Source organism: Fukomys damarensis, unplaced genomic scaffold (genome assembly GCF_012274545.1).
Source record: "Fukomys damarensis isolate Sample0158 unplaced genomic scaffold, DMR_v1.0_HiC HiC_scaffold_35, whole genome shotgun sequence".
NCBI lineage: Eukaryota > Metazoa > Chordata > Mammalia > Rodentia > Bathyergidae > Fukomys > Fukomys damarensis.
This window is the reverse complement of record NW_022900947.1, coordinates 59,913-74,151: the sequence shown is the minus strand read 5'-3', so window position 1 is coordinate 74,151 and position 14,239 is coordinate 59,913. Positions and strand designations below refer to the sequence as shown.

At 33.9% G+C, this 14,239-nt stretch overlaps 1 protein-coding gene across 1 annotated transcript in view; it reads left to right on the top strand.

Moving 5' to 3' along the window:
• The window catches only part of Znf721 (zinc finger protein 721), a 62,205-nt gene extending 51,660 nt beyond the window's left edge, over positions 1-10,545 (top strand). The window contains exons 5-7 of the mRNA XM_010641623.2: positions 1,936-2,062; positions 2,524-2,619; positions 7,509-10,545. Coding sequence (XP_010639925.2) covers positions 1,936-2,062; positions 2,524-2,619; positions 7,509-10,117 — 2,832 coding nt within the window. The 3' untranslated portion in view covers positions 10,118-10,545. The remainder of the gene's footprint in view (positions 1-1,935; positions 2,063-2,523; positions 2,620-7,508) is intronic.
• Positions 10,546-14,239: the final 3,694 nt, after the last annotated feature.

The window sequence follows — 14,239 nt, the reverse complement described above, 5'->3', positions numbered from 1 at the left end:
TTTCTCTCTCAGTGAGTCTGTTGTTCATGTGCAGGAAATCTATTGATTTTTGTGTGTTGACCTTCTATCCAGCTGCTTTACTGGATTTGGTTATTAGGTCTAGAAGACTTTCAGTGGAGTTCTTTGGGTCTTCTATATAGAGTATCATGTCATCTGCAAATAATGACAATTTGACTTTTTCCTTTCCTATCTTTATTCCTTTTATTTCTTTCTCTTGTCTAATTGTTGTGGCTAATGTTTCCAAAACTGTATTAAACAGGAATGGTGATGGTGGACATCCTTGTCTTGTTCCTGATTTTAGTGTGAAGGATTTCAGTTTCTAACCATTTAGTGTGATATTGGTTGTTGGTTTTTCATAGATGGCTTTTACCAGATTGAGTGCTGGGATTACAGGCCCAGTTGCCTAATGACTCTTTAAGAGTGTCTGTTGGACTCCTGCTAGTACTATCACTAGTAAATTTTTATATAATTGAGAAACCCAGGCCCCAGTCTAGAACTACTTATTTAAATCTGAGTTTTGATTAGATCTCCAATTTATGGTTATACCCATAAACATTTTAGAAATATCCTCACCATGGCTTTATCATCTGATTGACAGTATATATGGGGCCAGGAATTTAGCTCAGTAGCACTGTGCCTGCCTTGCAAACTCAAGGACCTAAGTTTGATGCCTGGTACCAGAACAAAAAAGTATATAATTTATCCCCTACAATATAAATATGGTGCTTAAAGTTTATACTTCTATGTTGATAACTTTATACCTCATATTACATAAGAGTGTAGTATTGTCAATACATGTCTGGAAGAAGGATGGATCATATCTTCCCTGGGGTTCATAAACTTTATATCAAGAAAAAATTAGAGATAGAGGTTTGGGAGAAACAAAGTCACCTTATTAGAAAAAGGAGAGAAATAAGGAATTAGACAGCTATCTTGTTAGAATAAGGGAGCTCGAGGGTCATTGTTCTTAGCCCATTTTGTTATGTGGCAAGAAAGGCACTCTCCCCTTAGAGAATTGTTATAACTTGATTGTTTTAGTCTCTGAAACTTCTGATTCAACCACTGTCTCTTTCTATTTTCTTTGCCGTTTTTTTTTTTTTTTTTTTTTTTTTTTTTTTGGTACCAGTGATCAAACTCAGGCCCTTTTGCTTGTGAGGGAGGTGGTGGAACCACTGAGCCAAATCCCCGGCTCTCTCTTTCTATTTTCTACCTGCAAATTGTTGAGTAAGCTCCCTTTGATCCTCTTTATTTTGTCAAGGTGATATCTCTGATACTTACAGCAGAGTCTCACATTCAGGGCCAAATTAGCAATTAGTAAAAGGATATGTGTACATTTCAGTGCATTAACATGGTGAGATAATAATAAACATATATATGTATTTATATATAGGTGAATGTCCAGGTTTGAGTATATATTTTGTATACTGAGTTTTCCATAATAGAGTTCACTCCCCACTTTATCACCTTTATATTTAACTGAAAGTAGAGAGGAGTGAATTGGGGCCCTGGCACCCAATCAAGCCAGGCTCCTTGTCAGTTCTCCCTGCTTCTCTTAATTGCTTCCTCTAGCAGGTATTTAATTCCAGTCAGGATTTGCCAGAAACCTCACTAAGGCCCTTACCTTTCCCTCCCTTTCCCCCAACTTTCCCTACAGTATTTACATTGGTTTTGTGGCTCTCACATCACTTCCTTTCCTTAGAGAACATCGCTGTGTTGACTATGTCAGAATCATAACTCCCTAAGTTCTCTCTTTCATCTTGCATATGGTGAATTAAGAACTGTGTTAGGGCCAGGGATTTAGCTCCGTGGTTTCACCACCTACCTTGTAAGCACGAGGTCCCAAGTTTGATCCCTGGTACAAAACAAACAAACAAGCAACAAACTTTCAGCATCTGTGTGGTCAGTGTGCTGTTTGTTTACTTATTTATTTTTCAGGAATTAGTGACATTCAGAGATGTCGCCGTTGATTTCTCTCCAGAGGAATGGGAATGCCTAGACCCTGCTCAGTGGAATTTATATAGGGATGTGATGTTGGAGAACTACAGAAACCTGGTCTTCCTGGGTAAGGATAATGTCTGTAGAGAATTCCTGATGCGCTAGCAACATTAATTTACTTTTTTTGATAGAGCATCTCTCAAGTGCTTTTGTTTTTGCATGAATCACTTTCAGATTATTGCTTTCAAGGAAAAAAATTTGGGGGTTTATTGATATATACTAGAAAATGTTTGTATGTCTTGTTTTAACTTTCTCCTTATAATTTACAAACTTTACTCAAGAGTAGTGGTAACTATAGGAATTCAGTGCTATAAAATATTGTGGCCTACATACTGTAGTCCATTTTTTCCCCTATTATCTTTGATTTGGCACTAGTTGGAAGTAAGCTCATATGCAAATTATGAGTCTGTCAGGAAACAAAATTTGGAAAAGTACTTGTCCATAATCTTCTTATACCATTTTTTACTGATCAAAGTATGGATTAGAAGTGTCCCAAGCAAGCATTGTGTTCTATTTTTCAATAAATAGGTCTTGCTGTTTCTAAGCCATATCTGGTCACCTTTCTGGAGCAAAGGAAGGAGCTTTGGAATGTGGAGAGAGAAGAGATAGTAGCCATTTACTCAGGTAGGTAGGAACAGAGAATATAGGTGAGCTGTCCAAACATGAACAAGGAAGCCAGGCTTTAAAATGTTGGTTGAGGAACTGGGAATATTTGTGAATGTCTGTAATCCCAGGTTTCAGGAGTCTGAGGCTGGAAGATTGTGAGTTTAGAACTAACTCTGACTCAGAGAACCAAAGGTGAGTATATGGTTTGAGAAACTCTGTTCCAATGGAAATGATTTTTCAGAAGCCTAGGTTTATTTCTCTTTCTGTCCCAGGAGGGCATCTCTTGCTCTATATTTGTCATGCTTTTAAAACCTCCCATTCTGCTCCTCCCCACACATTTGTAGTGCTAGGTAAATTCCTAAAAATGGTAAAATCCTCCCATTTACCTTTGAGAGTCTTCATGATGGCTACTTTTTCATTGCTGTGCACATTTCTAAAGACCTCTGTGTTAAGCCATTGTGACATTCATAGTATCATAAAGAATTTCTCTGATATTATCTATAGTACTTATTCATTAAAATTATTTCATCATAACTTTATGACTAGTTATAAGGAGTTTTTATGAAATTTTTCTGCTGTACATTAAATATTAATTTTTCACAATGCCTTCTCTTCATGGCTATTACATAGTCACAGCTGAAAATTATAGTTATATAGAAAACTTTTTAAAATAGTACATATATGTTTATGGTTTCTTTTTTTCTTGCTTTGCAATATTTGTTTCATTTTTTTATGATAGGTTCCCTCACATCAGTTATGTTTAGTTTTTTATGTATATATTGAACAGATAACAATACTATACACTTTTGGCAGTGTAAGGTGAAATTCAGATATGTGTGAGCCATGTCTATTGCCAGTAAAATTGTGTATGTCTTTAGTTGCATGTAAAAATATTAGCACTGTTTTGTTCATGGCATGTATACTTGCATGACTTGTATGTTCATGACATGTATATTGTCTGTCTTGATTTGTGCTGAGTTGTTTCATTATATGTGAACATTCATGGAAATTATTAATGAATTAATTTCCTGTTTAAGGGAAACATCCAAGATTTAAAGATCATTTTTCAACATTTTTATACTTTTGTTACACTTTTTAAAAAATTTAATTATAGTCAAAGCTCCATAAAATTAAACATACTTTCAAATATTTTAAGTGTACTATTCAGAATTGTTAAACATATATGTTATGCAACATATCAGTATAAAGCTTTCATCTTGCAAAACTAAAATTCAGTACCCACGAAAAATAAGTGCTGTTTTCTGTATTTCATCTCACCATCACAAACACCATTCTACTTTCTGTTCTACAAGTTTCACCACTGCTTTAGATGTAGAGGTAGAATCACATTGTAACTGTTTGTGAGTGGCTTATTTTACTTAGAATAATGTCCTCACGATTAATCATTATTCTAGGTGTTAGAATATTTCTTACCTTTTTGATGGTTGAATAGTATTCCATTATTTGTGTATTCTAAATTGCCTTCATTCATTCGTGTCAAGGAACATTTAGGTTGCTTTCACCTATTGGCTGTTGTGAATTATGTTGCAGCAAATATCAGTGTATGAGTATATCTAGGTTCGTCTGTATATATGAGGGTTTGTTACTGTACTGATGTATTTCTCTAACTTCATGTCAGTATTAAATTTTTAGTTATAGTAACTTTAATATGTTTTTAAACCAGGAAGCATTATGATTTCAAATTTGTTTTTCTTTTGAATACTGTTGAGTTAATCACAAACCTTTGATATAACATGATTTTCAGAGTAGCTTTTTTTTTGTTCTGGGGATCCAACTCAGGACCTTGTGTTTATGAGTCAGGTGACCGAACCACTGAGCTAAATCCCCAGTCCTAAGCTATTTGGTCATGTCTGTTTTTTTTATTTTGTTTTGTTTTTTTGGTCTGTTTGTTTGTTTTTTGTTTTTTCATTTGGTACCTGGCAGAGTGCCTTTTTGTATTACAGGAAAAATTAACATTGGAATTTTGGTAGTGGTTGCATGGAATTAGTAGGTTGTTTAGCTGGGGATGGTAATGTACATCTGTAATCCTAGCACTCTGAGAGGCTGAAGCAGGAAGATTGCAAGTTTAAATGTAGCCTGGAGAACTCAACAACTTAACAAGACTTTGTCTCTAAGTTAAAAAGGGGGACTAAGGATGTAGCTTACTGAGAAGGCTCTCAGTTCAATCCCCAGTACTACCCAGAATTATTGTTACATATTGTTAATTTTGTGATTTCTCTTCCACCATGGATTTCTACCTGTATTTTACTATGGTTAGAAAAGAACTTAATATTTTAAGATCTATTAGGACTTGTTTTATGCCCTGAAAGTTGGTTTGTCCAGGATATAATGAGCTATTAAGAAGATTGTAGATTTAGGTTTAATTGGTTTAGGTTTTTCATAGTCCTTGTTCCTGTTACTATTCTTTATTCTTTTGAGCTTTATTTTTTCCATGACTGTATGTGAGGAATTGAATCTCCTACAACAGTGTTATTTCCTATTTGTTTCTTCAATTGTGTCAATATTTGCTTCCTATATTTCAGACATGCTATGTGATTACATATATATTGTTAAAAGTATCCTAGAGAATCATTCCATTTATCGTTACTTTACATCTCTTGTTAAAGTTTTGGACTTAAGGTATATTTCATTTCATATCACTGTTACTGCTTTGATTTTGTATAGTTATGACTCAACCTGCTTTCTTTTGTTTTTCATGTAATATCATTTCTAACCTTTCTCTTTCAGCCTGTTTGTTCTTACATGTAGAATGTCTGAGGACAGCTTATAGATTAATTTAAAAAATTCTATCTCATTAACAAATATATGTGTTTTTATTTCAGATTAAGTATAAATTCATATATATTTGAAGAAACTGCTGAAAAGGAAGAATTTTTTCTTGCCATTTTAGAAATAGTTTTACGTATTGTAATTGTTTTTCCTACTCATGTTTTAATATTGAGTTTCATTGATTTTTACAGAGACATGTGTTGGTCCTTTTCCCATTTGTCTTTGTTTATAGATATTTACATTGTCATTTACATGGGGTTATATAAGAAGCACCTTAAGGTCTCAACACTGTAATTTATGTATGTATGTATGTATCCATCTAGTATTATTGGGATTTGAACCCAGGGCCTTTGCACTGATGTACCTCTCTAGCCCTTTTATTTTTTGTTTTGACTCACGTTCTCCCTAAGTCACTAAGTTGTCCATGCTTGTCTCAGAGTTTAGTTTTTCTGTCTCAGCCTCCCTGGCTGAGATTAAAGGCATATATCTTTCACATACAGTCCAATACTGTATTTTAACCTTGTAACAAATTCACTTTAATTCCACCTGAAAATTCTTTGCTTTATATTGCTCCTTCTTGTTATTTTATTGATATCGTAGTAATTCTTACTTGTATATCCCATAACAGAAGTTTATGATGATTTTTTATGCTTTTGTGTTTCAAATTTTATGGCAAATAGACATGTTTTTATGTTACATCTCCTTTTGCTAAAGAGCTTTAAATTCCATGATTTATGTTTCTGTGAGCATTTTATTTTTCGGTGAAAGTTATTTCTTTACCATTTCTGGCAGGGTCAGTCTATCTAATCTAATCGTGAACTGATCCAGTTGTTGCACCGATGAGCCCGTCACTACCATGAGCCCCTCCTGGGAGTACATGAGGCTTTGGGTGGACATCTAGATATAAGCCATGACAAGGAACAGTATGGAAGTTTATGAAGAAATTAAAATTAGAAAGATTATATGATCCAGCAATTCTACTGAACATACAGCCAAAAGAAATGAAACGGATATGTTGATTTTTTCACTCCTATGTTCAGTACAACATTGTTTACAATAGCCAAGATACAGAAATAATCTAAGTGCCTGTCCAAAGATGTATGAATAAAAATCCCATATAAAGTGGATTATTATTTAGTGTTAAAGAGAACATTTTGTCATTTTAGTAACATGAGCACACATTTAAAGAACATGCAGGACTTTACATGATAGGAAGAAACGCAGATACCAAAGTCAGTTACTGCATGATTTTATGTGGAATCTGAAAAAGTTGAAGTCAGAAATATCAAGGGTCAAATATTGGTTACTAGAGACTGTATTTTTTGGTGAGTGATAGGAAGGCAGATACCAAAGTCAATTACTGCATAAAAAAAAAAAAGGGTACAAAATTTTAGATCAATATGTATGTCAAGAATTCTACCACACAGCATGGTGAGTGTAATTAATATATTGTATTTTTGATAAATGGCAATAGAATGGATGTAAAATATTCTAAGCACAGAAATGATTAGGTAATATAATATGTGTTATTCAGTTAGATTTGGCAATCTGACTATATGCATACATTGGCTTTGTAAATGCTTAGAATTTAATTTGCTAATGAAATCAGTAATAAATAAATTAAAAAATTAAAAAACCCAGTTATTGTCCCTAAATAAACCTGTTATCTATAGAATTTTGTTTCAGGATAGATAAGCCAGAATTAAAAATGAACAAAATGAAAATCCCCCAAGAAAGCTAGCATTTGGTACATAGTTTTCCTCTTTTTCTGTGCTGAGGGAGAAGAAAGAGATTGGGTCCCCATACCCTCTAATTCCACAGTGCTCTGGGGAGGAGGAAGATCTGTGGTTGACAGAAGTAACAAATGTTTCTTTCTCTTCCTATGTGGGTTCTCCCCCATGTTTTGCCATCTGGAGTGCTGTAAACTCTTAGTTTTGGAAGTATTCACAAAACAGTATGGTTGGTATGTTGTTAAGTTCACGTTATCTCTTGAATAATTAAGAGTTTACTGTTCTATCCTGCTGATGTCCCCAGCTTCATATAATTTCATATTATATTTGCAAAGTATATTCACTGGAGTCTAGTAAGTGAGAATTTATTATTTTGATTTGTTTCAGCTGTATCTTCTCATTATACCCAAGACTTTTCAGGAGAGCAGTGCATAAAATATTTATTCCAGAATATGATAAAGAGAAGACATGGAAATTGTAGCCTTGACAATATATACTTAAGGAATAAAGGGGAAAGTATTGGTAAGAGTGAAAGTTGGAATATATATTATGCTGGACAAAATCAATCTGTAATACCTGTCCAAAACAAAAACTTCTTTGTTAATGGAGATGAAGAACGTACATCACCTCAGAAAATATCTCAGTTTATTCCAGTTACTGCTGAAGAGCCAAGTGTTTGTATAAGTGAGTATCCACACCAATTTCTGAAACATAACTTTCCTCTGAAAGGAAATTTAGAGAATCTGAAAAGGGGCCTACTTCATGCTACTGGGTTAAACTTTAACTTGAACATTTCTATAGACAATGGATTTAAAAATGAAGAAATATCTAAATGTGATCAGTTTGAGAATTCTTTTAGAAAAAGCTCACCTTGCAAACAAGAAACAATTTCTCCTTTTGTCAAAACACAGAATTGTAATGAATATGAGATCTTTACTTACCCATTATTGATTAATCCAAATGCAGATATAGATGTCTGGAAAATACACTACATTCATAATGAAACTAGGAAGACCCATAGCCAGGGGTCTACTCTAAATAATTATCTGAATACTTATATTGATAAGAAAATATATGAATGTGATGAAAATCATGAAAATTTTATCTGTGGCTCAAATCTTTGGAAACATGAGTGGACTTGTTTCCCAAAGAATCTTTATCAAGATAAAAAACATGGAAAAATCTTTAAATACTCCAATATTGCTACCTTTCCAAGTATTCATATTCAAGACAAGACTTACAAATATAAAAAATGTGCCAAAGCTTTTAATCAACATCAGAAAATTCATCCTGGAGAAAAACCCTACAGATGTAAAGAATGTGGCAAAGCCTTTACCCAGGATTCAAGGCTTAAACAACACCTGCAAATTCATAGGGTTGGAGAGAAACCTTACAAATATAAAGAGTGTGGCAAAGCTTTTAATCAGAACTCAGAACTTACTCAAAATGAGAGAATTTATACTGGAGACCAGCCCTACAAATGTAAAGAATGTGGGAAAACCTTTACCCAAGATTCAAGGCTCAAACAACACTTGAGAATTCATAACACTGGAGAGAAACCCTACAAATGTAAAGAATGTGGCAAAACTTTTAATCAGACCTCAGGTCTTTCTCGACATCAAAGGATCCATACTGGAGAGAAACCTTACAAGTGTAAGGAATGTGGCAAAGCTTTTGCCCAGGATTCAAGCCTTCGACAACACCAGAGAATTCATACTGGAGAAAAACCATACAAATGTAATGAATGTGGCAAAACTTTTAATCAAATCTCAGTTCTTACCCGACATCATAGTATTCATACTGGAGAGAAACCCTACAAATGTAAAGAATGTGGCAAAGCCTTTAACAGGCTCTCATATGTTGCACAGCATTACAGAATTCATACTGGGGAGAAACCCTACAAATGTAATGAATGTGGCAAAGCGTTTACTCTGTATTCTAGCCTTAGAAACCACCTAGGAATTCATAATACTGGAGAGAAACCCTACAAATGTAAAGAATGTGGCAAAGCTTTTAATCAAATTGCAAACCTTTCTGTACATAAAAGAATTCATACAGGAGAAAAACCCTACAAATGTAAAGAATGTGGCAAAGCCTTTAATGTTCGTTCAAACCTTACTCAACATCAGAAACATCATACCGGAGAGAGACCCTACCGATGTAAAGAATGTGGCAAGTCCTTTATTCAAATTTCAAACCTTATTCAACACCGGAGAATTCATATAGGGGGGAAACCCTACAAATGCAAAGAATGTGGCAAAGCTTTTAATCAAAGCTCAAACCTCATTCGTCACCAGATAATTCACTTAGGAGAGAAACCCTACAGATGTAAACAGTGCGGCAAAGCCTTTAATGGTTCTTCAAATCTTACTCTCCATCAGAGAGTTCATACTGGAGACAAACCGTACAAATGTAAAGAATGTGGCAAAGCATTTAAACGAGTCTCAAGTGTTACTGTACACCAGAGAATACATACTGGAGAGAAACCCTACAAGTGTAAAGAATGTGTGAAAGCCTTTAGTGATTGTTCTGCCCTTATCCAACACAAGAGAATTCATACTGGTGAGAAACGATACAAATGTAAAGAATGTGGTGAGGGCTTTAATAAGAGTTCCCGACTTACTATGCATCAGAGAATTCATAATGGAGGGAAACTGTACAATTGCAAAGAGTGTGGCAAAGTCTTTAATGATTGTTCAACTCTTACTAACCATCACAGTATTCATACTGGAGAGAGACCCTACAAATGTAAAGAATGTGGCAAAGCCTTTAATGATCGTTCAACTCTTGCTCAGCACCATAGAATTCATACTGGAGAGAGACCATACAAATGTAAAGAATGTGGCAAAGCTTTTACTCAAAGCTCACACCTTACTCGACACCAGAGAATTCATACTGGAGAGAAACCCTATAAATGTAAAATATGTGGCAAAGCTTTTAATCAAAGCTCAAACCTTACACAACATCAGAATATTCATAGTGAGGATAAACTATAAAAATGTAAAGGAAGCAGCTCATGTAATGACTGTGGGAAGACCTTTGTCCAAAATATACTTGTCAGAGTACCAGAGAATACATATATTTCATAGAGAAGAAAGCCTTCATAAAGGTAAAGAGTGAACAAAGCCTAACTCATGCCTCAGCTTGATGTAAATAAGAGAATCCTTAATCAAGAGAAATACTATAAGTATAGAAATATGGCATATTCTTCAACTTTTGCTTAAAATTTACTGGACATTATTGATGTGTAGAAAAAAATCTTCCTAGGATATCAGAGAATAATGCAGAAAACTTATCTCTGAAAGAAATTTATTGTAAATTCCAATTTACAGAATATCCTTTTGGAACCTGGAGAAATCACAACTATCAATAAATCATACTTTGAAGAACAGGACTTATCTTGAGTTTTTAATCTATACTTTAAAATGAGGCTTTATAATGGATTTTGAAGTATTTGAGATTATGCATGATTTTTGTAAGTAAATAAAAATGATTTTTTAATAACTTTTTTTTTTATGTTTTTCTGCCACAGGCATTCCACTTAAGATTCTCGATGACATAATATACAATTTGGTAAATAGTAGAATGACATCTTTATTAATCCTTTTCCCCAGAGTCATTAAAATTGAAATTATTTGGGAAGTATTACTTCCATAATTACCTTTTTAAAATGTTCAGTTTTGTAATTACTGGAAAATTATCATAACTATACAAAAGATAGTAGTGTAATAAGCCTTATATTTTCAAATCTTGAATTATTACTACTTATGAAGTTTTTTTCCTATAATTTTTCCATGTGTCCACTCCTTTGGATGTAGAATACAAATTTGATTTAGATTTACATTGACTGAAATATACCTATTTTTTTACAATACAATAATTAACTTTTGGAGAAAGAGAACCATCAAAGTAATAATTGTGTGTGTTCATGGTGTACATATTTGTATATACTTATCTTGTGAAAAGGGAATTATAGAAATGAAAGATAGTTTAAAATACTTGGAAAATGTTCTAATGGTTAACCTCACATACCTAAAAAAGAAAAATCTCATTTCTACAAAATAGGATTTCTTGTTTTAAAATCTTTCCATGTACTTTTATGCACTTTTACTTATAGAAAACCTAACATGAACTGTTCCAAGGTCATGAAATATTGTTATATTTGATTAGGCATTTTAAGCATGGTTTTTATAAGAGCAGAGTCTGGAAATTTTGAAGATATATTTTCACAACACACTAAACATTTTATTAATGTATTGTTTCCAACTCAGTGGAGGAACTACGTCTTTTTTCATGTTTCTTTCAATTTGATAAATGACCTAAAATTTAATGAAATCAGTGAGCCAGTTCAGGTGAAAACTGGAGACTTCAGAAGTCATGAAGTTGACATTTGTATGAAACAGAATAGTATTGATTACATAACATTCTCCACAATTAAGAGAAAAGTGTTTCATTTGGAGTGTTTTTGTTGCTTCATTTAATAGACGAAAACATGCAGACAGAAGAGACAACATTACTTCTACATACCTATATATAGACATGTTGATTGTTTAAAACTTTTTTGTCCAATTCTATAATGCAGGGTTGATTGGCCTACTGACCTTTGGAGTTGGTATGTATTACCTTTTTTCTTTTTCTATTCTTTTCTCCCCCAACCCTTATGTTTCTTTGGTAGCCACAGCAGCTCAAACCTGATATTCTTTAGCCCTGTCATAAGGTCTGTATCTACAAGGGTGGGATATTTTGCACAGGATGGTACACAGGATGTTTGGCACCAGAGATACAAAACTTGTGCATTCTATTGGACAAGTTGATTGTGACTACCCAGAGACCCAATTCCATCACAAGAAGAAACATCTTTTGGAAATATGCTCCTGGCCTGTGGAAATTATGAGTTTAGTCTACCCCACAAATCAATAAAAACTTGGTGTTGTTATAAAAGCAGAACCTTTGGCACTGTCTTTAGTGAGTGCTGACCCAATTTGGGTGAAGTCCTGTCCCCTCCCCAATAAAATTTTGTCTGTAAGAGAGTATGTGCTTACATATTTGGTCCATTCACATTTCTACTGTGTCTAGACCAAAAGATGCCATTGTTCAGTACCATAAGGATATCATGATGTATTGGAAAGGAGAGGCTTTTGTGGAAAGATATAACAAATTGTTCTTCTTTTCCTATGTGACTTAATGTTTGTGTTCATCTGCTTTGCTGCAAATTCTTAGATGTGTATAATAAAATTCTGATGGACAATTTGCTCAATTTGATACTGTTAAGTCCATATAGCTGAATAAATGTGTGGATTTGCTTTACTGTCTATTCATCTTAGTAATGTCTATGGTGTAATTTTATGTATTAGATTTGTTAAGTAAGTAAACCAAAGTTTAGCGGTGAGATAATTCCTTATTTACATTTCTTTCGGCTGTCCTTATTTACATTTCTTTCAGCTGTGACTTCTCAGTACACCAAAGGAATTTCACCAGAGAAAGACCATATCTATTTCAAAAAGTGATCCTGGGAAAATACAGAAGCTATGACCTTTTAATACTTGGATAAAAGTGAAGGTCCAGATAGGATGCAATAATGTACATAATCAAGCTGGGCATGCTTTGCACACCTGTAATCCCACACTAGGGAAGCTGAGGCAGGACAGTCATCATGAATTAGAGGTCAGCCAAAGCAAGACCGTATCTCAAACAAACAAGCAAATGACACCAGTTAATAATCATAATTGTTGAAAAGATTCATTTGAAAAAGTGACATTGGGAAAGTATAAAGGCTACAACTTTTTTTTTTTTTTTTTTTTTTTTTGGTACCGGGGATTGAGCTCGGGTCCTTGCACTTGCAAGGCAGGCCACCGAACTGCTGAGCTAAATCCCCGGCCCCAAGGCTATGACTTTTTAATACTTGGGTGAGGTTAAAGGTCAGAAAGGATGGTATAATGACCATAATCATAAATATAGCAAAGGCGTAATTGTATTCAACATTAAAGGATTAGTATCAGAGAAACCCTATGAAGTAAGTGTAGAAAGACCTTTGTGCAAAATTTATGCCTTAGAAAACACCAGGTAGTTCATGCTGAAGGGAAATTTACATATGCAATAAATGTGGAAAAGCATTACCAAAAAAACAAGATTCATATGAGAAACCATTAAGGCATTAATGCTTTTCATTATTACTCTGCTTGATAGAGCATAACCTAAAGTGAAAAAATTTTGTTAACCCTGATTTAAAATGAACAGAATATTGTTTTTTAAAAGTAAGTATATTCAATGTATACTTTTTACATTAACAGGATTTGAGATTCTTGAACTGTAAATATCGCTGATATGCATTAACTCTGAAATCCCTTTCTCTGCCTTTAGTTCTAGTGTTTATGTGAAATCATATTGTCAGTTATATATGGCTGTGTCATATCTGTGAGACATCTTCCTATACTAGGTGGGTATCATCAAGTTTTGCATAGAAGACAATGGTCAATGTTATGGGAGATGCACGTGGAAAATCTAAAAGAGCTTCTTGGTGCTTGACATAGGACATTGTTTTAAGTAATGCAAAAGGTTGGTGATCAGGCTAATACTCCTCTACATCAGAGTAAGACATGGTGGTTCTTAATTTTAGAAATAAATTTATCGGTTTTATATTAAAGAGAAATATCACACCAGTCCATTAATATTCTGATGGATCTTTTTAAAATTGAATTTATTGGTACATTTTAGGTATACAGTACAGTTACATTCATTATTGGGATCTTGTACCTCTACATGACAGGTCTTGTTCTCATTTTTTCCCCTTGTCCCTGCCCTCCATTCACCCCCTCCTCCCCTCCCAATTTACAAACACTTTATTTCCATCTTTTCATTTTCTCACATTTTTTTCTTTTCACTTATTACCCTTCCCCAACCCATCCCACCTTCCCTATACCTTTAGTCCTTTTCTTCCCATTTCACAATGTCAGTTATCTCATTAGGATCTTATGTACTATTATAGTTTATTCACACCAGAGAAACTATTCGATATTCACACATATGTGACTTATTCATTTCACTTAGGAGTATATCCTCAATATGTATCCATTTTCCTATGAATGACTAATTTATCATTCTTTATGGCTGAGTAATAT